A 25,592-nucleotide genomic window follows, 5' to 3' on the forward strand; every position below is an offset into this window, starting at 1 on the left:
GGGCTGTTCTGGTGTGTTCTAGCTTCTCCCTAGCTTCTGGTAGTTGCTTGGCTCATGTCATCATAACTCCAGTCTTTGCGTGGCTTCCCCCTGTGTACATCTATACGTTGTGTTCAGTTTCCTTTTTGTAAGGACACCAGTTATATTGGATTGGGACCACTCTAATATGACCTTGTTTGAACTCGTTACATCCACATCAACCCTATTTCCAAATAAGGTCACATTCTGAGGTCCTAAAGGGACCTATAACTACAACATAAGAATTCTGGGGAGTCAGGGGGACACAGTTCACCCCATAATAGGCGGTGTCTTAGAAGCTCAGGCTGCCATAACAGAAAACCATAGACTGAGTGGCTTAAGGAACAGAAATTTCTTTCTCACAGTTCTGAAGGCTGGAAGTTTGAGATCAGGGTGCCAGCATTGTTTCTGATAAGAGCTCTCGTCTTTGGTTGTAGACGGCTACCTTCTCACAGGGTGCTCACATCCCGGGGGCACGGGGGCATCTCATTGGCATCTGTTCTTACCAGAGTGCTAATGCCGTCACGAGGGCTCCACTCTGAATACCGTCACTTTAGGCATTGGGGCTTCAACATATGGATTTGGGGCAGACACAGTTCAGTCTGTAGCAGGCAGTGAACTCCTAAAAGAAAAAAGAGAGGAAGGTGGAAAACAAGAAAGAAGTGATTAAGCTCGTAGGAACACAGGACCAAGCCGTCCCCTCTTGTAGTCATCACAGTTAATTTCCTCTGCAGTTTGCTCGTGGCTCATTAGCTGCACCTGACACTGTACTTGAAGGATCGGCACTTAGAATTCAAGTCCTCAGTTTATTTGGGACCTCTTTTTTTTTTTTTTTAAAGATTTTATTTATTCATTTGAGACAGAGACAGAGCACGAGCCGGGGGAGTGGCAGAGGGAGAATCGGGCTCCCTGCTGAGCCGGGAGTCCAGTGTGGGGCTCAGTCTCAGGACCCTGAGATCATGACCTGAGCTGAAGGCAGACGCTTATCCATCTGAGCCACCCAGACACCCCTATTCTGGGCCTCTTTGAAAGCTAATGCCATGTGTCCTACCACCAAGAGAGCCTTAAAAAAAATGTTTTGAACTCTATACCCACAAATGTGGATTTACTATATGTAAATTTAAACAAAACTTTTAATATGAGTTCTGCCATATGTAAATTTCTAAATAAATAAATAAAAGGCAGGCACTCTGAGTCATCTCAAAGCCCTGAGATTGACATTTTTAGAAATCGAATAACCTGACAAGCTTTTGAAAGCAGACTCAGTGTCCTTTGTCCTCTGGCCCTGAATGATTACTGATAACCATGGCACCCCCAGAAGGTTGTTATCACGCCGCTGGCCCCCTGACTTGTGGATCTCAGTGTCTCCGAATCTGCACAGTGCGAGCCATCATCGCGTGGTTCTGTCTTTCTGACTGGCTTCCTTGCAGGGGCCGGCGATTGCGGCTTCCCGTCCTGGCTGAGGTCCCTCATGACCGTCAGCTGCTGTGTGACCGACTGCTTCCTCCAGAACGTGGCCATCTCCACCCTGCTGGAGGTGATCAACCATTCCCAGTCCCTAGCGCTTGTCATCGAAGACAAGATGAAACGTTACAGAAGCTCTGGACACAACCCGTTTTTCGGCAAGCTGCAGATGGTGACGGTCCCTCCCATTGCTCCAGGGATACTGAGAGTCATCGCAGAGAAGACCGACTTCTATCAGGTATCCCCCGCTGGGCGGAGGCCGGCGAGACCCTCTTCCCAACCATCTGTTCAGAGCTGCCCGCAAGGTGGTAGTCACTCTCCTAGGGATATGGCGGCTCTGATGACAGCCCCAGAGGGCTGCTCGAGACCTGTGCCCGCCTTGTCTGTCGCTCTCTCCCAGGCTGCAGCACAGTTTCTGGCTCTGCTCAGTTTTCCGCTGACTGGCTTCATGGTAAGGATTGTTAAGTGATCTAAATATACGGAAGAAGAGACTGTGCCCTGATTAATAAGGGTAAAGGCTTTGAAGCTAGTTCACCTCAAGGAAAGCTTAGTACTTGTCAAATTTAGGGAAGATTATCGCTGAAGATGGTGAGCGGGACTTGCATCCGTCTTTGGGGGGACAAAGTGAAATCACTTATAGCTACATATGATAGGGCTCACTTAATTGCAAAAGAAGCTAAAAGTTCTGGTGAGCTCATGAAAAAAAGTGAAGTTTCTTATAGAGATAGTGCCCACAGATGCCAAAGGTCAAGAGCGGAATGCAGCTGGGTCTCGCGGGGTCTCATCTGGGGGCTGTTAGATCCTGAGGCTGCTCCCTCTGCACCTCGCTTGGCCGAGGGGGTGTCCAGGGGTCACCTAACAAACTTGGTTGCCACCTGACCTTCCGTCTGCCTCATGATCCTCAAGTTTGGTTCCTATAGCTAATGATGCTCATATATCTTTCCCGCAAGCCTGAGCTAATGGGTTGGGGCTGTTAAACAGTCTGTCAGTGAGGCGCCCTTGGGTCAGCGCCTTCTGCTTCTCCAGCCCATGCAGCAGTGACTGGGGCCAAGGGGTAGGAGGTCATGTGGGGCAGATGGGGATGTGCCCACTCACCGGGACCTGCGGGGATGGGGCCGCAGACACCCTGGAAAGTTTTGACACTTAGGAAGAGATATTTTATATAATTTATGGGTGAATGAGATGTGGAAACTCTACTGTCCCTTCAGGTCCCAACAGCCTGTGCGTTGGAAGCCTTTGAAATAGGCTGCCTTGGGGTGCCTGTGTGGCTCAGTGGGTTAAGCCTCTGCCTTCGGCTCAGGTCGTGATCTCAGGGTCCTGGGATCGAGCCCCGCATCGGGCTCTCTGGGGGAGCCTGCTTCCCCCTCTCTCTCTGCCTGCCTCTCTGCCTACTTGTGATCTCTGTCTGTCAAATAAATAAATAAAATCTTAAAAGAAAAGAAACAGGCTGCCTTTTTCCTGTTTGGGATGAGCTCTTCCCAAGCAGGTCACATAACTGAGGCTACCTCTTGGCTTTGTTTCTTGTTAGATAAAATTCACTTACCATACAAGTCGGGACCCACTTGAAGTGTACAATTGAGTGGTTTTTCCCGTAGTCACAGAAGTGTGCCATTTTACTTAGTGTTTTCCCTATTTTTTGTTATCCTCCCTTTACTGTTTTCTTTTCCAGCAAATGGATATTTTCCTATGTAATGTTTTAATCGCTCTAATGGTTTTTCGCAGTATATTTTTGGAGCTGTGTGTTTCTGCACATTCCAGTAATAGTGCAGTGATGCCTGTATGCCTTGCACTTTATGCAACTTTTTTTTTTTTTTTTTAAGATTTTACTTTTTTATTTGAGAGAGAGAGTGAGTGACAGACCACAGCAGGGGGAGCGGCAGGCAGAGGGAAAGGGGGAAACAGGCTCCCCACTGAGCAGGGAGCCTGACACGGGTCTCAATCCCAGGACCCCAAGATCCTGACCTGAGCCGAAGGCAGACACTTAACTGATTGAGCCACCCAGGTGCCCTACTCTGTCTTTTCAAAAAAATCATTTGGCGGAAAGGAGATCGGCATTTAAGTTGTCTTTTTAGAGCTACACAATTACCTTGACTGGTGCTTTTTGTATGGATTTGATTAACTGTCTGGGGTCAGTTGCTTTCACATCAAAGAACTTCCTTTAGTGTTTGTTTTGTCTTGATTTTTTAAAATTTAAATTCAGTTAATCAACATATAGTGTGTTAGGAATTTCAGAGGTAGAATTTAGTGATCCACATACCCAGCATATAGTACCCAGTGCCCCTTCCGTCAAGTGCCGTCCTTCATGCCCATCCCCCAGTTACTCCATCCGCACCCCCCCACCAGAACTTCCTTCAGTGTTTCTTGTAAGACAGGTCTGCTAGCAACAAATTCATTCAGTGTTCGTTATCTGGAAATGTCTTTATTTCTCCTTTTATGGAAGATAGTTTTACTAGATATAATGTTCTTGGTTAGGTTGTTCCTGTTCTTTCAAAACTTAGAATATAAGGATAAAAATACCTTAATCAGTCCCAGATATGCTTGAATATACAATATTTAAGTAAAGCAGCACTTTTTTTGACAGAGAGAGAGAGCACGTGTGCCTGGTGCCCAGGGGAGGGGGTGGCTGGGAAGCAGAGGGAGAGAGAGAGAATCCTAAGCAGGCTCCACGCCCAGCATGGAATCCATCCCGGGGCTCGATCTCATAACCCTGAGATCATGACCTGAGCCGAAATCAAGAGTCAGATGCTTAACCGAGTAGGCACCCAGATGCCCCGACAGCACTTTTGCTGTAATCCCGTAACAAATGCTCATGTGAATGTTTGAACTCACATTGGGATTCTCCATTTGGATACGTGACTCGCTGACTTCTTGCCTCTGGCATTTCTATGGAATAGCAGCTCTGGATCTTCTTAGGTTTGCCTTGTACTGATGAGTGGTTTCCTTCTTGCTGCCCTCAAGATTTTCTCTTCGTCTTTGTTAGCGTCTCATTGTGATAGGTCCATTCTGGATCGTGTGCGATGTATCCTACTATGAATGCGTCGGGCTTCATGGATGTGTTGATTAATGTTTCGTTGTGGTTGTTTTATCGAATTTGGGAAGTTTTTGTCCGTTATTTCTGCACGTGTTTTCCCTGCTCCTTTCTGTTTCTCTGGTGTTGTTGTTGTTGTTGTTTTGGTTTTGGGGGGCTTTTTTGTTTTTTGTTTTTACCATTTTCCATCTCCATTCCTGGCCCTTGGCTTGTGGATTCGGTCTGTACCTGGGCCATAGCCTCCCCCGGTGGACCTGTGCGCCTGTCTCCCTCCTCTGTGCTGCTCCACGCGAGTGTGTTTCTGCGTGTTCCGGTGTAATCTGTGTGCCTTGAATTTTACTCAACCTTTTCTTTTTCTTTTCAAGATTTCGACTAGAGGAAGCAAGAGAGAGAACAAGTAGGGAGAGCAGCAGAGGCAGAGGGAGAATCAGGCTCCCCACTGAGCAGGGAGCCCAAAGCAGGACTCTGTCCTAGGACCCTGAGATCATGACCTGAGCCAAAGGCAGACGCTTAACCAACTGAGCCATTGTTGATATTGTCTGCTTGATGAGAAATTGTCATCGTGCCTTCCTTTACTTTTTAAAATATGGTTTCCTTTAGTATTTGAGCACACTTACAGTGGCTACTTTGAGGTCTTTGTTGAATAAATCTGACACCTGTTTGCTCTCACAGATACCTTCTACTGCCCACTTTTTTCCCTTGTCCGAGTGTCGGATTTTCCGGTTTCTTTGCATGTCTTACTGTTTCTGTTGAAGACTGGACATTTTATTTTATTATTTTTTTAAGATTTTATTTATTTATTTGTCAGAGAGAGTGAGCACAGGCAGAGAGGCAGGCAGAGGCAGAGGGAGAAGCAGGCTCCCTGCTGAGCAAGGAGCCTGCTGTGGGACTCGATCCCAGGACGCTGGGATCATGACCTGAGCCAAAGGCAGCCGCTTAACCCACTGAGCCACCCAGGCATCCCGAAGACTGGACATTTTAGATAGTGTATCATAGCAACTTTACTGTATTCTGACCACCCCCTCATCTTACTTGGTCCTCATCTGTTGTTCACTGTTCGGTGACTTGCCCAGACTGGTGAGTCCATCTCCCCTGCCGTGTGAGTCCTTTGGCGCTGCTCCCTGGAGGGATGTGCAGTCACCTGTATTGACGGCCGTCTTAGCAGGGTTCTCACTGACCGTCTCTATTCCTGCTCTCTCCGTGAGGCTGTCTCTGTCACCATCACACCCAGTCATCAGGTCCCACGAGCTGCTGGCTGGCCACCTGCTCTTATGTTTTCAGCAGTCCCCGAAGGCCTACGTTACTCCACAGTCTGATTGTTTTTTGAAGCCAGACTCTGAGTTGTTTGTTTACCCACGAGGGTTCTTCCTAGCTATCTCTCATCCCGGTTACTTCTGGTAAAAAAGCTGGCCTCTGCTTTAACACGTTGCTGCTGTGGGGCTGCTGGGCTTGTGGTAATTACTTACTACAGAATTCCACTGTTCTTGAGAGCACTCCTACGTTTGAATTTCCTCACGGTTTCCTTGACGGAGCTCTCTGGGTCATGCCCGTTGCTCAGGAAGAGCTGGGAACTGAGACATGACTTGTTTTCTCTTGGAGGGCTAGCCGTGCAGGTCACCCTCAGGGGCGGTGGCCCCTAGTGGTCTGAGCTTGCTTCTTGGAGCACATCACATCCCCGCACAAGCACGCTAGGGGAGGAACAATCGGAACTCCAGCACTCCTGGCCTGCAGTGTCTGGATACAGCCTCCTCCCAGGAGTGAGGAAGAGGCGTGAAATGCCGTGGCCTGCCCCTTTCATGGAGATGCAGAGCCTTGGACTGGGAGCTGGGGGGAGGGAACTCCACGTGCAGTGGATAGTCACGTTCCTTGTCACACCAAGCTGGGCTGAGTCGGGGTGGATAGGGTCACAGTTCCACTGCCACAGACTTTTTGCTTTTACTGGAATTTAGTAGATTTTCTTGAATAAATGTTTCTTTATTGCCTGAGTGCCCTTAGGATAATTTCCAGAAGCTCTAAATGTTTGATTTGTGGGTTTTGGTGATTTTTTTTTTTTTTTTATAATCAGTTATGGTAGTTGTTTTTTTTTTTTTTTTTTTTTTTTTTGGAAGAGTTCACAGAGCTCCTCACATAGCCAGACTAACTTGTGCACTCAGACCTCATCTGCGGGGTCAGGTCCTGGTGGAGCCTCATCTGATTGCTGTTCGGCCTGGGCACCTCATCCCACACCCACTCCCTCTCCCTTCTTACCAGAGTTGAGTCCGTGTGGCTCTCGGAGCAAGAAGAGTGTCACTATGATACAGTAGCAGTGACTGGGCAAGTCCGTCCTTGCTCCTGCGTGTATCTGAGAAGTGTGGGGTCATTGTGTCGTGAGGCACAGGGAATGCCAAAGTAGGAAGGATTTAGTCTGAGTCTTCGGAAAGCTGTTACTAGAATAACAGTGATTGCATTAAACACTCTTGTTTTGACGATGTACCCTTGGTGATGTTTTTGGAAGGCAGTCTTCTCTGAGTTCTTTCTGAAGTCTTGATTTTTATTTTGAGTCCTATCTGGTACGTATCTGAGTGTGTACCACTCGCCAGGCACTGGGGTGCACTTTGTAGAGTGTAAAGCCATCCAGAACGGCAGCACTGGCTGGCTGCTCCCCACGTCGAGATGCTGGGTGGGAGGCAGTGAAGCCACTCGCACCAACAGCCGGGCCCTGCCCCGGCTCTCGGCCTCCAGGTGTAGGGCTGGCTCCGATCTTCTGCTCATTCCCACAGAATAGTCCCCATGCCAGTGTTTGCGTTGCGCACAATGCAATGAATAAGGTTCACTATCCCACGAGTGCCCCGACCTTCCTAACCAGGTGGTAGTGGCAGAATTCAGTTCACTAAGGAAGTGTGCAGAACGTAGGGCTTGAGAAGCCCCACACCGACGAAGGAGCAGGGGTGTGTGTTGTGATCAACATCAGCTCCCTGACCCTTCAAAAAACATGGTTTTAAACCTCCCAAAAGGAGTTTCTTCCACATAAATTTGCCCATAGGGATGACAAGTAAGGGGATTATTCTGCTTGATTAAAAGTTTTATATCAGGTTTCATTGCAATTTGGTAATTGGTCACATTCCCTTAGATTCAAAAAGTAATGAAAATAATGGTTAGGGGCTCCAGCCAGTCAGCGGTTAATTTGATCTAACAGAGAGGATAGTTTTGTCGAATAGAAGTAAATAGGTCAACAAACGTCATTTGACCTGGGATGTATTTATAAAATATCAGTTTATGATGCGTGGTCTTTTCCCATGACCTGGAAGAATGCCTTCAGAAATTCCCTTCCGGAAGTGGGTCCTTCCCTTTGAGTCTCATCTGGTTGGGTCAGGGCCCGCCGCGCCCCCCCATCCCCGGCAGCCACTCCAGGCCCCGTAGATTTAAAGAGCTAAGATCAGGGCAGAGGAGGTGGAGGACTTGATTTGGGTGTGATTTGCGTCCTGAAAACGAACTGGGCGTCTGCCGTGGCACTGTGCACAGTAATGGGAACGGACAGGTTTGTGGGATTAAAGCGGAAAGCCATGACTCTTCGTCGGTACCGCGTGGTGACCAGTGTAAGCCAGCCGTAGGTGGTAAGGTGCTGGGAGTGTGTCTGCCTCGAGACTGGCGACCAGTGCTAATCCACCACACTTCTGGGGCCACAGCTCTGGAACCCCCGTAACAGCATGTAGTAAAGCTTGGTCAGGTGTGCTTGTCTTGTCGAAGGGATATGTCAGCCGGTAGGTTCTTGACTTTTTCCCTGAAATAATGTTAATATCTGAGTGAGAGCTGCAGTGTGCTTAGCTACAAGGTCAAACTTCCATGTTTCAAGGAGCACCTGGCTAGCTCATTTGATAGAGCACATGACTCCTGATCCCAGGGTCATGAGTTCAAGCCCCACGTTGGGCATAGAGCTTGCTTAAAAATTAAAAAGAGTAGTTTTGGGGTGCCTGGCTGACTCAGTCACTTGAACATGTGACTCCCAATCCCAGAGTCATGAGTTTGAGCCCCACGTTGGGTATAGAGACACCTCCAAGTTTAACCTGTAACGTCACCTGGTGAGGTTTTGGTTTGGTTTGGGGTTTGGTTTGCTTCCTTTGGTTTGTTAGTGGTACTCCTTTGTGTATTGAGGACCCAGTTCCTTGGGGCTAGGACTGGACTGGCACAGGGAGGAAGTGTGGGTGTTGCCTGTGTTCACACATTCTGCCTTCTGCCCCAGAGGGTGGCTCGTGTGCTTTGGAATCAGCTGAACAAGGAGACCCGGGAGCATCACATCACCTGTGTGGAGTTGTTCTACCGGCTGCACTGCCTGGCCCCGACGGCCAACATCTGTGAAGACATCATCTGCCATGCCCTCCTGGACCCTGACAAGGTAGGTCGTTGCAGCCTATCATCTCCGTCCTGCAAAGATCCCAAGTGCCAGGCCACCCATCCCTGTACATGCCGGGGGCAGACTTCCATGTATTCAGCCCTTCTGGGGCTCAGTGGTCATCTTGATCACGAAGCAGAGGTGTTACAGGATCTCAGGATTGGGAGGCCTTCAAAGGACTGGCCATCCCCTTTAGAGTCCTAAACATGGGTTGTGTCCATATTAAGACTCAACCAGGGAAATCTCCCCCAACTCCCGTGATGTTTGCAGGATCCTGAGTGCTTGCAGGGACCCTAGAACTACTGGTGAAGTAGGCAGTCATAGAGAATATGTCGCCCTGGCCGTCCTTGGCGGTCAGGCTGTGTCCTTGTGCTCTGAGCCACTTGGGCTTGACACGTCCGAGGTATGTGAGAACGCCGCGCTCTTCGTGGTCTTGTGATCCTCGACCACAGGCCCAGGCGTGACCCTGGGCCTGTGGTCCAGCTAATGTGGAGTCTTGAGAATGTGCTCCACTGTGTCCAGGAGGAGAGGGTGCCGGTCTTCCTTTCCCCCGGGCCACGCGAGACCACCCAGAGCCCAGCACCGCCGCTCATGTTGCCGTCGTTGTGCTGAGCTCGTGTGTGTGACTAAAGCCGGGTTTGCTGTGATTGCAAGCAGTGTGCTGTGAGGGGAGTAGGTGCCTCACTCTGTTTATTTCCTCATCAAGGGAACGAGACTGGAGGCTCTGTTTAGGTTTTCCGTCATCTGGCACCTGACCAGAGAGACCCAGGGCAGTCGTGTGACATCTCACAATCGCTCCTTTGACAGGTAAGATGGTCCTCATGGGTACATTACCCTTAATGCAAAGGACACTTTGCTGGGGTTTCTGGGTGGGGTCTTGGGCTACGTGTGAAATGACCCCATTCTCTGGATACCCAGCAAACAATTCCCATGATCCCCTGAGTGACTTCAGGCCAGACTCGTGTGGATGTGTAGTAGGAATTTCTTAATTTGGTCCTGGGGCAGAAGGCCCTTGCAGCAGAATCACCTGAGCAGCTTTGAGATCAAGCCTTGAGAGGGGACCTCCGTAGGGAAGTGGAGTGGTCTGGGTCTTTATCAGAGCTGTGGCTGCACTGAGTGTGGACACTTGAGTGTCATTGACCGTGTGCTTGAGATGTGAATTTAATTGCGGTACAGTCTGTTGCACTTAAAAAAAAAAAAAAAAAATCCCCTTCTTTGTTTCCAAAACTAGGTGTGGGGCCAGACATACACCCTTAGAGAAATGCCAGCTGATTCTGATTGTGGGGGGACACCCCCCACAGCCAATTTAATCAATTTGGGGTGAAGCCTGGACATTGGGATTTTAAAAAGCCCCTCCAGCGATTCTAGGGTGGAAATCCCCTTGTCTTTGTCTGCTTGGGTCTCCTAGGCCCGGCATGGGTGAAGCTCCCCAGGGGCATCCTGGTGCATGGGAGTGCCAGATGCTGGCTCCATGATACCCCTCCCACCCACAGATCCCTGTTCGTCGTGCTGGACAGTCTGGCCTGCACGGACGGCGCCATCAGCGCGGCAGCCCAGGGCTGGCTGGTGCGTGCTCTCTCCCTGGGTGATGTGGCCCGCATCCTGGAACCCATGCTTCTGCTCCTGCTCCAGCCCAAAACCCAGAGGACCTCCATTCACTGCCTCAAGCAGGAGAACTCAGCAGGTGAGCACACCTCCCAGGGCAGCTGGGGGAACACCATGTCCCCCAACGTCCCTGGGCCTGGGAGGGAGCAAGGGGCTCCAGGACCCTTGGACCCGGCTCCAGAACCCAGCTGCTTGGGGGGACAGTCAAGGCACTCAGCCCCACTCAGTGGTTTGGCTGGATACCGGCAGTGTGAGGGCACTTTGTAAAGTTGTGAGGACTCTTAAAATGTAAGGAGCAGGCAAACCAGCACTTAGAAATGCTAGGGAGTGGGTTTGTTGTTTTCACTGAAAAAACAGATTTTTTTTTTAATAAAAAAAGAAATTGTTAGTAACCCATGTTCCAATAAAAATAGCTGACTTCTAATTCTTCTGCTACTGAAAACAATTCAAGTGCCCCTGAGGCAGGAGGAGAGAGTAACAGACCCTCCTCCGCAGTGTCTCCCAGTGTGCCTCTGCTTAGAAGAGTTGTGGTTCAGTGTCTGGCTAGGCTGATGCTTCTCTCCAGATCCCTGCTTCGACCGAAGGGGTAGTTTAGGTTGTCTCCCGCCATGAACGGCCGAGAAGTTGAAATTTCCATGTCATGTGGTCAGATGTACGTATCTAAAACATAACTTTAATTTGTGAACGTTCGACACCAAGGTAAGTGGTTACTTTTCTGCCTGTTCATTTTTCTGTCATGACCTGAGCTGAAACCAAGAGTCAGAGGCTTACCCGACTGAGCTACCCAGGCACTCCCAGAGGCATCTTGAGCACAAATTAGTAGAATATAGGCAGGAAGAAGGAAAACGAGGCTAAAATAAACCCGATGAGCACATTACATGTGGGTGATTCGTGCCTAGCACAGTTCATGAACTAACACGTCTTCCCGCATTAGCGGTGTTTTATGACTTCCTGCCGTTTTCTCAGTGATGACTTCACAAGCTTTGACTTAGCTTGTTTAGCCCACTGGGCTGTGAATTTTCTGTTCACACCAGTCTTTTCTTACAGGGAGAATCAGCCTAACACCCCCATAAGTAGTCATTTCTGAGACACTTCCTCTCTTTACAAGGTTCCCTGACCAAAACTGGAACCTCTAGTTTTCCTTTAGGAAGGAAAGCTGGCTGCCTTCTCAAAGAAAAGGCATTCTGTTATTCCATGTTATAAGAAAGTAAAGCACCTTCTTCAAAGTTTGGCTATCATTTATGGCAGCTAAATTTTTTTAGTGTTCCTTTGTGTTAAGAAGAGAGTCCTGGGGCACCTGGGTGGCTCAGTGGGTTAAAGCCTCTGCCTTCGGCTCAGGTCATGATCCCGGGATCCTGGGATCGAGCCCCACATCAGGCTCTCTGCTCCGTGGGGAGCCTGCTTCCTCTTCTCTCTCTGCCTGCCTCTCTGCCTACTTGTGATCTCTGTCTGTCAAATAAATAAATTAATTAATTAATTAAAAAAAAAAAAAAAAGAAGAGAGTCCTAACACCGCGCGTCCCGGTTTTCAAAGTCTCAGGGCACTTCCTGCTGCTTCCTCTAACCCATGTTTCCTGCTACCGCCCTAATAGGAGAAGATGTCTTTTCCCTGCCTTGTCCTTCCCCTGGAAGCAACCAGAAGAGTTCTGCTTTACCCCCCACCCTATCTCTATAATATTGTAGATACCTATTTTGAAAACATCACCGTGAGCCTTACGCAGCTCATGTATTTCTAATGTCTGTTCTTCCTTCCCTAATCTTGCTTGATGCTCACAGAATAGATTTGCTGAGAGGTGCCAGTAAAGATCAGTTTGGTGGTAACTACCAAAGACTTCTTTCTGAGTGGTGTTCCTTTTTGAGGAGACCCGAATATTTTAAAGCGTTGCGTTATTTCCTGATTACGGAAGTACTAGCATGCTTATTTTAACAATTGGAGTAATAAGGAGGTCAGACCATGCGCGGAAGTCCCCTGCAGTGCTCGCTGATAGGACTAGGTCCTATTGGTGGCTGGTGGACGGTCTTCCGGATTTTTTTCAGAGCTGTGTGTTATAGGTGCTGTCCCCTAAGTGAGTGAGCTCGGTCAGCACAGCTTGGTTCTGTGGCTTGGTTTTTCTTCTTTTACTTAATACAGCCTGCATGTTGCTCCATATCAGTACACACAGATGTGTCTTTAAAAACCCAGAGAGGCCTCCATGGCGAGCTTGTGCTGTAAGTTGTCTCAGTCTCGTAGTGCTTTGTTTGCCTTCTAGCTTGTCTTCACATCTGAGAGTTCACCGAATACCTTCCAGCTTTGAAAACCTGACATTTCTGTGGGATACATTTCTTGAAAGGAAATTCATTTCTTTTTTTTTTTAAGGTTTTATTTTTTTATTTATTTGTCAGAGAAAGAGAGAGAGTGTGTGTGCAAGCGGGCAGAGTTGGAGAGAGAAGCAGGCTTCCTGCTGAGCAAGGAGCCCGATTCGGGAATCGATCTCAGGACCCTGGGATCATGACGTGAGCCAAAGGCAGTGGCTTAACCGACTGAGCCACCCAGGCATCCCAGAAACTCATTTCTTAAAAGGAACAACATAATATGCTTTTTTTTTTTTTTTAAATCACCCTCCCTGTAAAGTTGCAATACTTGTATTTTCTATGACAGTGTAGCCAATATTCTCTTGCCCTGAACATTTTAAAAGACCCGTTCACTTTTACTTGGTCTGCCTCTTGTCCATAATACAATGGAGACTCTGGCGTTGTAGTTTTATGGGGGAATTTTATTAACATCGATCTTTCTGTCTGGGTTTCAGATAAAGATCATTCTAGAATTAACTTATCAGAGCTCCCTCTCCTGTCCTGAAGTCATTTGTCATTTTGTAATTTTCAGAAGACTTGCACCGTTGGTTTAACAGGAAGAAAACCCCCTTCAAAGAGCCCTGTGGAGCGCCCGAGGTTCAGGAAGGCAGCTCCGAAGAAGGCGTGCCGCTGAGCCAGTTCACCGCTGTCGACCGTGAGGCCATTTGGGCGGAGGTGGAGAAGGAACCAGAGAAGTGTCCACCTGGGAGTGAGCTGAGCGAGGATGACCTTCCCTACTACATGGACCTTCCCGACAGGACGGCCTGCAGCGCCCCAGACAGCAGCGAGCACACGGAGTCTGCAGACACGAGCTCCGTCCACACAGACAGCGAGAACACGTCCTCCTTTTCCTCCCCTTCCCACGACCCGCAGGAGCTAAGCAACGAAGAGAGCTGCTGTGCGCCCATCCCCATGGGCGGCAGGGTTCACCCCAAGCGCTCAGCCTTGCTGGCGGCCTTCCAGGTGGAAGGCGTCAAGTCCGGTGCCAGATTGAGCCTGACACGCGTGGACTCGGACAAGACCCAGGCTTCGGAGTCGTTCTCCAGTGACGAGGAGGCCGACTTAGAGCTCCAGGCCCTCAGCACGTCCCGGCTGCTGAAGCAGCAGCGGGAGAGGCAAGAGACCATCGAGGCCTTGTTCAAGCACATTTTGCTCTACCTGCAGCCCTACGACTCCCGGCGAGTTCTTTATGCCTTCTCGGTGTTAGAGGCCGTGCTCAAAACCAACCCCAAGGAGTTCATCGAGGCGGTGTCCAGGACCAGCATGGACACCAGCTCCACCGCGCACCTCAACCTCATCTCCAACCTCCTCGCTCGCCACCAGGAGGCCCTCGTTGGCCAGAGCTTCTATGGAAAGCTCCAGACCCAGTCCCCCAGCGTGTGTCCCCACTCTCTGCTGATCGAGCTCCTCACCTACCTGTGCCTCAGTTTCCTGCGCAGCTATTACCCTTGTTACCTGAAGGTCTCCCACCGAGACGTCCTTGGCAACCGGGACGTGCAGGTCAAGAGCGTGGAGGTGTTGATTAGAATAATGACGCAGCTGGTGTCCGTGGCCAGGTCTGCCGAGGGGAAGAACGTGGAGTTCGTCCACAGCTTGCTGCAGAGGTGCAGAGTTCAGGAGTTTGTCCTGCTTTCGCTGTCCGCCTCCATGTACACGAGCCAGAAGCGCTACGGGCTGGCCACCGCCGAGCGAGGCCGGGCCCCGCGGGAAGAGAGCCTCTTTGAGGAGAGTCTCATCAACCTGGGCCAGGATCAGATCTGGAGCGAGCACCCCCTGCAGATCGAGTTGCTGAAGCTGCTGCAGGTGCTCATTGTCTTGGAACATCACCTGGGCCAGGTCCAAGAGGAGGCCGACAATCAGCCAGAACTGTCCCGGGAGTGGCGGAGGGCCCTGAACTTCCAGCAGGCCATCAGCGCCATGCAGTACGTGCAGCCACACCCGCTCACCTCCCAGGGGCTGCTGGTAGCCGCCGTGGTGCGGGGGCTGCAGCCGGCCTACGGCTATGGCATGCACCCGGCCTGGGTGAGCCTGGTCACGCATTCCTTACCGTACTTCGGAAAGTCCCTGGGCTGGACGGTGACTCCTTTCATTGTCCAGATCTGCAAAAATTTGGACGAGCTGGTCAAGCAGTATGAGAGCGAATCCGTGAAGCTGTCTATCAGGTATGGCAAACCGTGTGATCCGTGCTGACTACCTCGAGGCCAGTGTTTGCGATGAGTGGCTGGTGTGCGAGGGAAGCCTGGCGGAGGGTAATTTCAGCCTAATCGGAAGCCGAGTTAGCATTGTCAGGAGGGGGAAACCCAGAACTAAATGCTTCCATCCTTCATTTTTGATTCCACACAGATACCCAAGCTAGCTGAGCGTTGCAGCCACTCTCCGTGACTTTTGCAAAACAGAAATAAAAACATGCATCACCTTCACTTCAGAAAGTCTAAAGCATCTGAAAACATTTTTTCCAAAGGGACTGTGTGAATGTGAAATAGCACGAAAGGTGCCCCTCATTACTATAACACGATTTCTTTACGAGGGCCCCAGTTTATTGAAGATAGTGCTCGCTCTCTGGTTTCTGCATGTAGAGGTGGGGTTAAAAACTTGACGGCCTCGTTCTTCAAAATTCTCTGAATGAGTTTCTCATTTCTTCACCAAAGCTTAACCTCCAAGAGGGAGAACATTTCTCCGGATTACCCACTCACTCTTTTGGAAGGTCTGACAACCATTAGTCATTTTTGTCTTTTGGAACAACCCAACCAAAACAAAAAGGTAAGTTTTTTTCTCCCCCCAAGCTGAGTTCCAGGCAAATTTCATATATTGTTTTGTCTTCATTGGATTATGACGACCTGTTCAAATAAGAAATGTGCACGTGTAAGAAACATAAATATATATGCAAATATGTGCTTGCAAATGATGCACAAATATGCAAAAGTAATGCAGATGTAGCTTAGTTCTTCAGGGCACTCCCCGAGGCACCTTCCATTGCCCATTGTTTTATTAGTAACCAAATGGGATAAAATGTCATCTTTTTCACGTGTATTTTTTACTTGACCTCCTGCTGTTTGTGAAATCTGCAATCTGAAGCCATTTTAGCTGTAAGTTACTCTGTCCTTTGGGGATTAAATTTTTGAATGCCCCTAATGCTTTGGCCGAATGACTTGAGCCTAACGTGGGGCCTCAGACTCCCAGGTGCCCAGAAAGGAAGGCTACAGGTTGACGTGCACAGGAAGCATGTTGCTTCCAGACCACAGCCGGTGGGATTTGCTCAGGGGATTGCTAGGACCCAGACTCCCACCCCACCCCACCCGTGCCCTGGCTCGTGGGAAGGGACCCAGTGCCACACACGCAGCTGAGTCTCGTGTTCATTTTCAATTTTAGACCACTGCTGTAAGCGATCCTACCAGTTTGAAAAATGCCAAGAATGCCATTCTGGAAGAATTGCCTCGAATTGTCAACACCATGGCCCTTCTCTGGAATGTTCTCAGAAAGGAGGAGACTCACAAGAGACCCGTGGATCTCCTTGGAGCCACGAAGGGATCCTCTTCCGTTTACTTTAAAACCACCAAAGTGAGAGAACTTCCTCTGTGGTTTTATTATTTCTTTTGTCGTGTGTTACCCACAAAAATAAACATGTTCGGGAATGTATGTATAACATGAAAGCCCTGGTACTACTCTGCCATAACTCTTCTCTTGCCCGCGTTCTAGATCATACGACAAAAAATTTTAGACTTCTTGAACCCGTTGACGACCCATCTTGGGGTTCAGTTGACAGCCGCGGTTGCAACAGTGTGGAGCAGAAAGAAGCTTAAGCGTCTCAGTAAGATGAAGGTAGAGTCTAAGAATTAAAGTTGTACTTGAACTCCCTCCCCCAGAAATCCCCCAGTTGCTTGTCATCAAAGGTGACATCGGAGGCAGGCAGGGGAAACTGCTGGAGTGGTTTCACTGTTTTATTTTTTAGGTTTTTTTTATTATTATTGTGTTATGTTAGTCCCCGTACAGTACATCCTGAGTTTTTGATGCAGTGCTCCATGCTTCATTGTTGAGTGTAACATGCAGCGCTCCGTGCAGACACACAGATCACACAGCTGTGCCTCCAGGGAGGCTTGAGGGCGGGTGGAGTCTGGGAGTGGGGCTCGCCCTGGCTGGCTGTCAGATCTCGGTGTAATGAATACCTAGTGCTTCCGGTTAACCTTTTAAATGTGGTAACTATTAGCCCACACACAAGAGTGTATATAGCATGTGTGTGCCACAGACCAGAGAAACCACCGTGAACCCACCACCCAGCTCGAGGAATGGTACGTTATCCTTCCTGTGAGAACCTGTGGATCCTTCCCTGCTTGTAGTCCATCTTATAGCTGTTCTTTAAACTATTATTTTAAAGACTATTTAAAATTTTTTTTTAATTTTTAATTTTTTTAAAGATTTTATTTATTTATTTGAGAGAGAGGGAGATCACAAGTAGGCAGAGAGGCAGGCGGGGAGGTGGGAAGCAGGCTCCCCGCTGAGCAGAGAGCCCGATGTGGGGCTCGATCCCAGGATCCTGAGATCACGACCTGTGCTGAAGGCAGAGGCTTAACCCACTGAGACACCCAGGCACCCCAAGACTTTTTTTTTTAAAGAGCAGCCTTAAGTTCACAGCAAAACTGAGGGGAAGGGGGCGCCTGGGTGGCTCAGTGGGTTAAAGCCTCTGCCTTTGGGCTCAGGTCGTGATCCCAGGGTCCTGGGATTGAGCCCTACATCGAGCTCTCTGCTCAGCAGGGAGCCTGCTTCCTCCTCTTTCTGCCTGCCTCTTTGCCTACTTTTGATATCTATCTGTCAAATAAATAAATAAAATCTTTTTTTAAAAAAATTGAGGGGAAAGCACAGAGATTTCCCAAATGCCTCCCAGCCTACGCGTGCATGGTCTCCCTGACAATCAGCACCCCTCCAAGTGGTATGTTTGTTCCAGTCATGAACCTACATGGACACATCAGGTTCCATAGACTTTTTGTTTTATAAAAGTAATACTTACAAAAATGTAAAACTGATTTACATCATCCCATTCCTATTCCTAAAGATAACTTCAGTTCATAAGTCACCTGTTCTTTAACCACCAAATGGTCCATCACTAAGTCCTCCAGGGACATGGTTTATTTCTGCAAAATAAAAAAAAAAAACAGGTCTCTTTCTTTGTTCTCTCTTGACCCTCTGGTTTCCTATCTCAGAACTCCCTCAGAGGGTCGGTCCCATCCCCTGGACACTTTCTCAGTGCCCAGCGTAGGCTCCTGTTCCCTGAGGAAGCACGAGAGGTCAGTGGTCCAGGCCACCCTGCTTAGCACCTTTGGGGCACCTGGTGGCAAACTTGATCCTTCCAAGTGCGCGCGACCACGTTATACAGACTTCCGTCATCCAGAGTGGACCTCCCATACCAGGGCTTTCCTGCCAAGACCAAATAGTGAGAACCTGGTGTATCTGGTTTTTCTTTTGCTGCCCTCATACTTTCAGGGCTATCTTTCAGGGCCACTCTGCTTCCTTCCAATTAAGTGGGTCTGTTTCTAAAATGCTTTCTGAGGGGCACCTGGCTGGCTCAGTCAGTAGACCACCTCTTAAAATCAGGGATGTGAGTTTGAGTCCCACAATGGGGATAGAGATTACTTCTTTAAAAAATGAAATGACATGCTTTCTGCACTTGAACATACCGCTGTCACTGCCCCATCATCACCTGCCCCTGTTACTCCTAATGTACGTCAGATGCTGACTACGTTCCTGTGATTAAAGGTTCAACTTCCTCTTTATCCCTACCAGTAGAGTCCTTTACCCAGTTTTTGTTTAAATATTTACTTAAAAGATTAAAGCTCTTTCTCCGTGGGGCCGCTATTGTAGAATACTTTCTGTGCATCATTCGTATTTTTGTTTTCTCTCTGTGACCTTTAAGGGAGCTATTTTTTTTTTTTTTTTTTTTGCCTTGGCAGATTGTCCCAGCGGCAAGTGCATCTCAGCTGACCCTTGTCGACCTGATCTGTGCGCTCAGCACCCTACAGACAGACACGGTGTTGCACCTGGCAAAGGAGGTGGTGAAGAGGCCGCCGCAAATCCGAGGGGATGAGGTCGGAAGCCTGGGGATCTTCCAAATGGATGCGCAGCACCCTCCGTCTCCGCATCTTATAAATTGTTTGGAAGGGAAGGAGAGGTTGAAGGAGCAACTTGGATTTCCTGGGGCTGGGGAACGGAGGTGTTCTGCTTGGCTTAGGGGACACCCCATGAGGTGTGCCTAATGGGCTCTGGTGCACCTATTTGAAGGTGGTTGCCGCAGGAGGCCGGGGCCTATCTTTCATCTGTGCACCCAGGCTGGGACACGCCCTGCCCGGGAATGGGTTCTTACCAAGTACCTGCAGCCTAAAAGGCATTCCTGGGGAAGCAGAGACAGATACTGCGTATAGGTGGCAAAGACTGACTTTGTTCAGTAGCTACTGTATTGGTGGGGAGAGCTGACCTCAGATCTGGTTTGTGCAGGGGCAGCAGGGTACTTGAGCCGGAAAACGGGGGAGCAGGAAGGGTGAACAAGCAGGGCCTCCAACAAAGTCAGGGAGTGGAAAATTCCAAAAAGGGGGGAGGGGGCTTGGTCATTGTGAGTGGGCCATCTGGGTTTGCTGACTGGTGCTCGTGGCAGGCAGGCTTCTACACCCCAGGAGCCTGGGACGCAGGGGCCCTGTCTCTTTCAGTGGCAGTATTTCCGAGGATGTCTCCCAGGTCCTTGAGAAAGACATTTTCTATCGTAGGAAATGCATGTACATCTTAAAGGAAGGATTTATAATTACGCTTTTCTTTTTTTTTTTTTTTTTTTTTTTTTAAAGATTTTATTTATTTATTTGATAGAGAGAAATCACAAGAGAGGCAGGCAGAGAGAGAGGAAGGGAAGCAGGCTCTCCGCTGAGCAGAGAGCCCGATGCGGGACTCGATCCCAGGACCCTGAGATCATGACCTGAGCCGAAGGCAGCGGCTTAACCCACTGAGCCACCCAGGCGCCCTAATTACGCTTTTCTTAACAAATGCTCTGAGAAGGGAGGTCAAGAACCTTTCCCGTGTTGACTCAGCAAGTGGCAAATTGTTTTGACAGCTTTGAGCTCTCTTCGGGAGACATTTTAAGGGGCAGTGGTTATCATGAGGGACCCCACCTTGAGCTGCTAGAAACCACGGCACTGTTTGTTAGGTTAGGGCGCGGAGTCAGTCCTGCTGAAAGCCCTAGGCCCCACAGGCCTAGTCGAGAAGAGAGCCCTGACCAGAGTTCAGAGAGAAGAGGAACATCTTTGTCAAAGGGCAGGTTAAAAGTCTGCATAATATTTATGTAAAAGTGAAAAGTACAGGTCCGGGGACAGGACTCCTTCGAGACATTCTGAGAAGGAAGAACTTCGTGTGGCCGCGGTGGCCGCAGTGCCGGGTCAAGGGCACCAGAATGGAACCGTGAAGCTCCTGGAGCTGTGCCGCTCCGCTTCGACACAGCAGCCGGGAGAGTCCTTGCTGCCTCGAGGCCTTTTTTGCCAGTCATGTGTGGTAGTTTTGAAACAGAGAGGACTTTGTGGTTTAGCATTTTTTTATGCCCTTAGACCTTTTTTTTTTTTTTTAAATAGATTTTATTCTTAAATAATCTCTATACCCTGTGTGGGGCTCGAACTCATGACTCCGAGACCAGGAGTCACACGCTCTACTGACTGAGACAGCTTGGCACCCCAGAGCTTTTTGTGTTTACCAAAGCAGGGTGCCTCATTGAAAGTGTAGAAGCTATTCTTACTTAATCTGATAGAAACCAGGGATTTATTTTGACTTTGAAATAATTGCCTCCTATCACCTGATTTAAAATTGTCAGGAAAGGGGTGCCTGGGTTAAGCAGTTGCCTTTGGCTCAGGTCATGATCTCAGGGTTCTGGGATTAAGCCGTACGTCCAGCTCCCCATGCAGTGGGGACCCTGCTACTCCCTCTCTGTCTGCTCCTCCTCCCTACTCATGTACACTACATGCACATGCTCTCTCTTAAATAAATAAAATCTTTTAAAAAAATAAATAGGAGTACCTGGATGGCTCAGTTGTTAAGTGTCTGCCTTTGGCTCAGGTCATGATCCCAGGGTCCTGGGATCAAGCCCCACATTGGGCTCCCTGCTCTATGGGGCGCTTGCGTCTCCCTCTCCCTCTGCTGCTCCCCCTGCTTGTGTTCTCTCTCTAACCGTCTCACATACATAAATAAAATCTTTAAAAATAAATAAAATAGAATAAAAAATGAACATTTTAAAAAAATAAAATTGTTAGGAAAAACAGTAAGAATAATTCCCTAAATGAAAACTGGCGGAATGGACAAGATGATTTTTTAAAAACAGTTTTACTCAAACAGGTATTTGTACACCAGTGTTTATAGTAGAATTACTCAAAATAGTGAAAAGGTAGAAACAACCCAGGTATCCATTGATGAATGATTGGATAAACAAATGAGATCCATCCGTGCAGTGGAATATCATTCAGCGTTAAAAAGGAAGTTAATTCTGACACCCGCTGTAACAGTGGGTGAACCTTGTTACATGAGGACATGCCGAGTGAGGCCCGTCACAAAACCGTGATTCCACTTACCTGCGGTCTTGGGAGTGTCCGTTGCATACACTTTCTACAGAAGGGAGCGAGGTGGTTGCCAGAGGCAGGAGGAGAGGAAACAGGAGTTCCTGTCTAACGGGGACAGTTTCCTTTGGGGAAGATGAAGAAGTTCTGGAGGTGCATGGTGGTGATGGTTGCACGATGATGTGAATGTGAATGCCACCAAAATGGACACTGAAAAATGGTTAAAATGGCAAATTTTAGGTATATTTTAAGGATTTATTTATTTTGGAGAGAGTGCAAGTGGGGTCGGGGGCAGAGGGAGAGGGAGAATCCTCAGGCAGACTCCCTCCTGACACAAGGCTTGATCCCAGGACCCTGAGATCATGACCTGAGCCGAAATCAAGGGGCAGATGCTCAACCACCTGAGCCCCGTGTATGTATATTTTACCATGATAAAAAGTTTTTGTAATGAATAAAAGGAATACAACTCTGGATGTTAAGGTCATCACACCGGGGATGGCAAAGAAAAGCTGAACCTGGGAATCAGCCATCTTTTCATCCGCGTCTCACCTGTAAGTGAGAAAACTGACCGAGAATTTCTTGAGCCGTTTTTGTAGCTTCACCTGTCTTAGGGTAGAGCTCTTCCCTATGACGCCGCCTCCAATAGGGCCCCTGGCACATGGCACCGGGGAGCCCCTGCAGGAAATGTCTGTGCGAGGAAGGCCTGTCACGGCTTCCAAAGAGTCAGTTGTGCTCAGGGACCTGGTCCCCTTCTTCGTTCCAAAATTGAAAATCAGCTGTGTGCTTCGGTGGTCAGGAATCCTAAGTAGTGAAACTATTTCTGCCCCCAGTTAGCTGTGTCCTTGTTGAGGAAAGAGGATAGGCCAACCGTGCAGCCAGGTGATGGAAGAAGGAATCAGATGTGCAGTGCATATGGGAGACGTCCGTGGCCTTTGTTGGGCCTCCCACGATTGGGTAGTCTTGCTGCCTTTCGCTCTTGCACATAAACATTAATCAACCCCGAAGAGAGGAGCAGGGACGAGGGGCCGTCGGATCTGCAGTGACTTTGTGTTTATAACCCTGAGCAAGCTACAGGTGTCAGGATAGTGACCCTGTGCGCTCGTGGTGCCTTCCTACAGGCGTCGTGCCGGCTGCAGCCCGACAGCGGGCTGGCCTCCAGGAGGAGCCTTTGCAAACCAAAAACTAGGTCTCATCTGGCTGGTGGGGTTTTTTATTTGTTTATTTGTTTTATTTAAATTTAGTTAGCGTGACTGGCTGGTTTTTGGCTGTTCAAATAACAGAATTACATTTTGTAGTTAGTCTAATTAGTTCAACTTCCGTAACCTCTACGGGTAACTTCTTATAAGGAAGGGAGGGGGGGACTGTGTTTTCAAAACCAGTTTCTAAGCAGTTGCAGCCACTTGGGATTCAGGGAAGCTTTCTAGCCTGAGTGTGAGGAAATTCCTTGAGCTAAGAGTCAGAATTTTTTTACTGACTCTTGTCTGTAGCTAGTTGCACGCACTAGTGAGGGTCAGCATCGGCCGCCACTTTTTTGTTCAGGGAGGTTCAGTTATTACACCAAATTTTCCCTGGATTCTTGTTAAAAACCTGCTGTGGGCTCATCCTGGAAGTCTGCTAGGAAGGTCAGTAATGCTTCGGGGCCTCATAGCTTTGTTCTTTTACACCTGGGGGATGCGTTGCCACGTGTTCCTGTATTTGAAAGGCTCTGGCTTAAAAACCTTTGCTTGATGAGGATATAGACCGTTTCGTTTTGTATTGTAATTTTTTTTTTAACCTCATTTCCTACAAACTTGGAGTCATTGGTTTCACTTTTTATTTTTAGAAAGCGCCCCTTGTGGATATCCCCGTGTTGCAGTTTTGCTACGCTTTCGTGCAGAGGTAACGCAGCCCTTCCCAAACGCGTCTCGAGGATACATGCCATCGCGGTGATTCTAAATGGAGCGCTGGTCGTACTTGCTGACAGCCGGAGAGCCTTAGTTCAGAAAATGTCTTGACAGGGTCTTAGTTTCCTGCTGAGGTGTCAGAACACCCTGATGATCTTCCTTTTCCTTCTGCAGAGACCTACTCTGACTTTATAAAATCTAGGTGCCGTAGGTCAAACATTTTATGTTCAGTGTTAAACGTGTTAAAGACTTCCTTTAGCAAAAGGAGAAATGGTTCATCTGGGTGCTGTCCTCAGTGCTTTCCCGTGGCTTCTGCCTGGGTGTCCCGAGCTCACTAGCGCTTTTGGATTTCCCACGGGTGGAAAACAAAGCTTCCCGGGCTGCTCGGGTCTTACACAGGCACATCTGGGTGCAGCTCGCAGCCCCTCCGCTGTGTGGGGCCATCTCTGTTGCAGTAACAAGGGGGACGTAAGGGGTCGAGTCCCCCCTCTCAAGGACACCACCCAGTCCTCACATGTGTGGCAGGAGTTCGCAGTCGGGCAGCCTGACGACCAGATACCAGCTCCTTGATTAACACAGTTCCCATTCCGTGGTTCGAACTCGCCACATCCTGAGGTTGCAGGAGGCTCGATCAAGGGGGGGTCAGAATCGCAGGAGTCCCCGGCCCTGGGGTGCAGTTCAGACCAGCTGTCGATGCTTCATACCAAGCATCATTCGAGTCCCTTCCTCTGGGATTTAGAGAGGAGCCAGTCACGTCTTTGCTGGTGGTAGCTGCCACGCATCGTCAGGCTAACAAGCGTCCACCACAGCGGTCTGAGGGATACATGAGCTGCCAGAGCAGCAGCAGTTTAGGATTTTACCCTCCCCTTGCAGAGGAGGCACTGCCGAGGTCACTTCCGAGGCGGTACACCAAGCACCAGGCCTTGAACCTGGGACGCTCGGGCTGCAGCTGAGCTTCAGCATGTTGTGCGGCTCGGGCTCGCTGTGAGAGCTGCTGAAGATGAGCTTCCTCATGGGTGACCTGGGGGCCGACTAGTACCAGCGGCACTGGGGAGGCCGGATACTCGAGCTGGACAGGCCCAAGCGATCAGACAGCCCTCCGGTTCAAGGCCTTTATTTGACAGACAGGAAACCAGGAGCATCTGACCTGTCAGCGGCAGGATTTCTGGTCTCCACACTCCAAGTTCTTGCCAAAGTACACAAATTTCGTGTGTGCGTATTTTAATCTAAAAAAGAACAAACAGGTCAGTCAGATACGCCATCTTCCCACTGCTTTACAACTGCCCGGACCTAAAATGTGCTTGTAATATGTGTTCTGACTTGTTCACAGTTGGGTATTTTTTCCTGTTTCTTTTGTTTGTTTGTTTTTCTTTTTTTAAAAAAACAGGCTCCCAGTAGCAGCCTTGCAAGAGAACTTCCCTTCATTGCTGGGCGTGTTGAAGGAATCCGTACAGTTGAACCTAGCTCCCCCCGGATACTTTCTGCTTCTCAGGTATGGGGACCCAGCATTCACGTTACCGTGTGTTTCTGCTGGGACACCCCTCGTTTCTGCAGCATTCTTAGTCTGAAGCTGGTTGTCTCTCAACAGCATGCTGAATGACTTTGTGACAAGAACTCCCAACCTGGAAAGCAAGAAGGACCAGAAGGACCTGCAGGTCTGTGTGTGAGAAGTTTAGGAGACGTGCCCATTCTGGGAGTGGTGTCCCCCTTTAGAGGACATGCCTGTGGATCGGCAACACTGGGCAGAATCGTTCTTAGATTCGCATTTGCCCTCACAGCTGGCTTCCGCTGTTACTGTCTTCAGAGGGCTGCACAGACCTGGGACAGAGTCGCCTGCTCGAGTTCTCGTGTCAGACCTGAGCAGTCCACTGTGGGTTGACAGGGTGCCCCCACTCCTCAGAGTACCCGGATGTGGCCAGAGCCTCCGCGGCAGCGTAACTCCATCCATACTGATCCCTTCCCTGCAAACCTTGCTTTCCCACCTTATTAGAGTACTATATGCTCGTAGGAAATCTCAAAAATCCTGGAAAATCAAAGTGAAACTCACCCTAGGGGAAGGGAAATCTTAGAGTAGAAAGGCAACAAATAAATAGAGTGATGGAGTGAGGAAGTCACTATTGTGCAACCGTGAGAATCAACGATTCAGGGATTTGGGGAGCCAAGGCTTCAGTTTCAGCTGGGACGTGTATCAGTTTTATGCTCTGGCGATAATTCTGCGAATCCCTACGATCCCTGGCATTGGTGAATGGTTTGTCCAGCTCCCACTGCCGAGCCGCTGGAGCACTGTCTGAAGCACAGTCAGGTGTCGTTAGGAAACTCGGGGTC

At 49.1% G+C, this 25,592-nt stretch overlaps 1 protein-coding gene across 5 annotated transcripts in view; it reads left to right on the forward strand.

Moving 5' to 3' along the window:
* The window catches only part of DOP1B (DOP1 leucine zipper like protein B), a 103,313-nt gene that overhangs the window by 57,136 nt on the left and 20,585 nt on the right, over positions 1 to 25,592 (forward strand). For 4 of the 5 annotated variants that reach the window (XR_006818001.1, XM_046001949.1, XM_046001950.1 and 1 more), the window contains 12 exons: positions 1,449 to 1,720; positions 8,730 to 8,882; positions 9,586 to 9,686; positions 10,373 to 10,563; positions 13,347 to 14,976; positions 15,463 to 15,574; positions 16,184 to 16,372; positions 16,511 to 16,633; positions 18,757 to 18,891; positions 23,207 to 23,262; positions 24,655 to 24,759; positions 24,856 to 24,922. Coding sequence is in view for 4 of the 5 variants with exons in the window: in XM_046001949.1 (XP_045857905.1) it covers positions 1,449 to 1,720; positions 8,730 to 8,882; positions 9,586 to 9,686; positions 10,373 to 10,563; positions 13,347 to 14,976; positions 15,463 to 15,574; positions 16,184 to 16,372; positions 16,511 to 16,633; positions 18,757 to 18,891; positions 23,207 to 23,262; positions 24,655 to 24,759; positions 24,856 to 24,922 (3,134 nt within the window). In the remaining variant the exon portion in view is untranslated. The remainder of the gene's footprint in view (positions 1 to 1,448; positions 1,721 to 8,729; positions 8,883 to 9,585; positions 9,687 to 10,372; positions 10,564 to 13,346; positions 14,977 to 15,462; positions 15,575 to 16,183; positions 16,373 to 16,510; positions 16,634 to 18,756; positions 18,892 to 23,206; positions 23,263 to 24,654; positions 24,760 to 24,855; positions 24,923 to 25,592) is intronic. The other variant, XM_046001951.1, reaches the window with a different exon arrangement.

This window comes from Meles meles, chromosome 4, assembly GCF_922984935.1.
Source record: "Meles meles chromosome 4, mMelMel3.1 paternal haplotype, whole genome shotgun sequence".
In the NCBI taxonomy this organism is placed as follows: Eukaryota; Metazoa; Chordata; class Mammalia; order Carnivora; family Mustelidae; genus Meles; species Meles meles.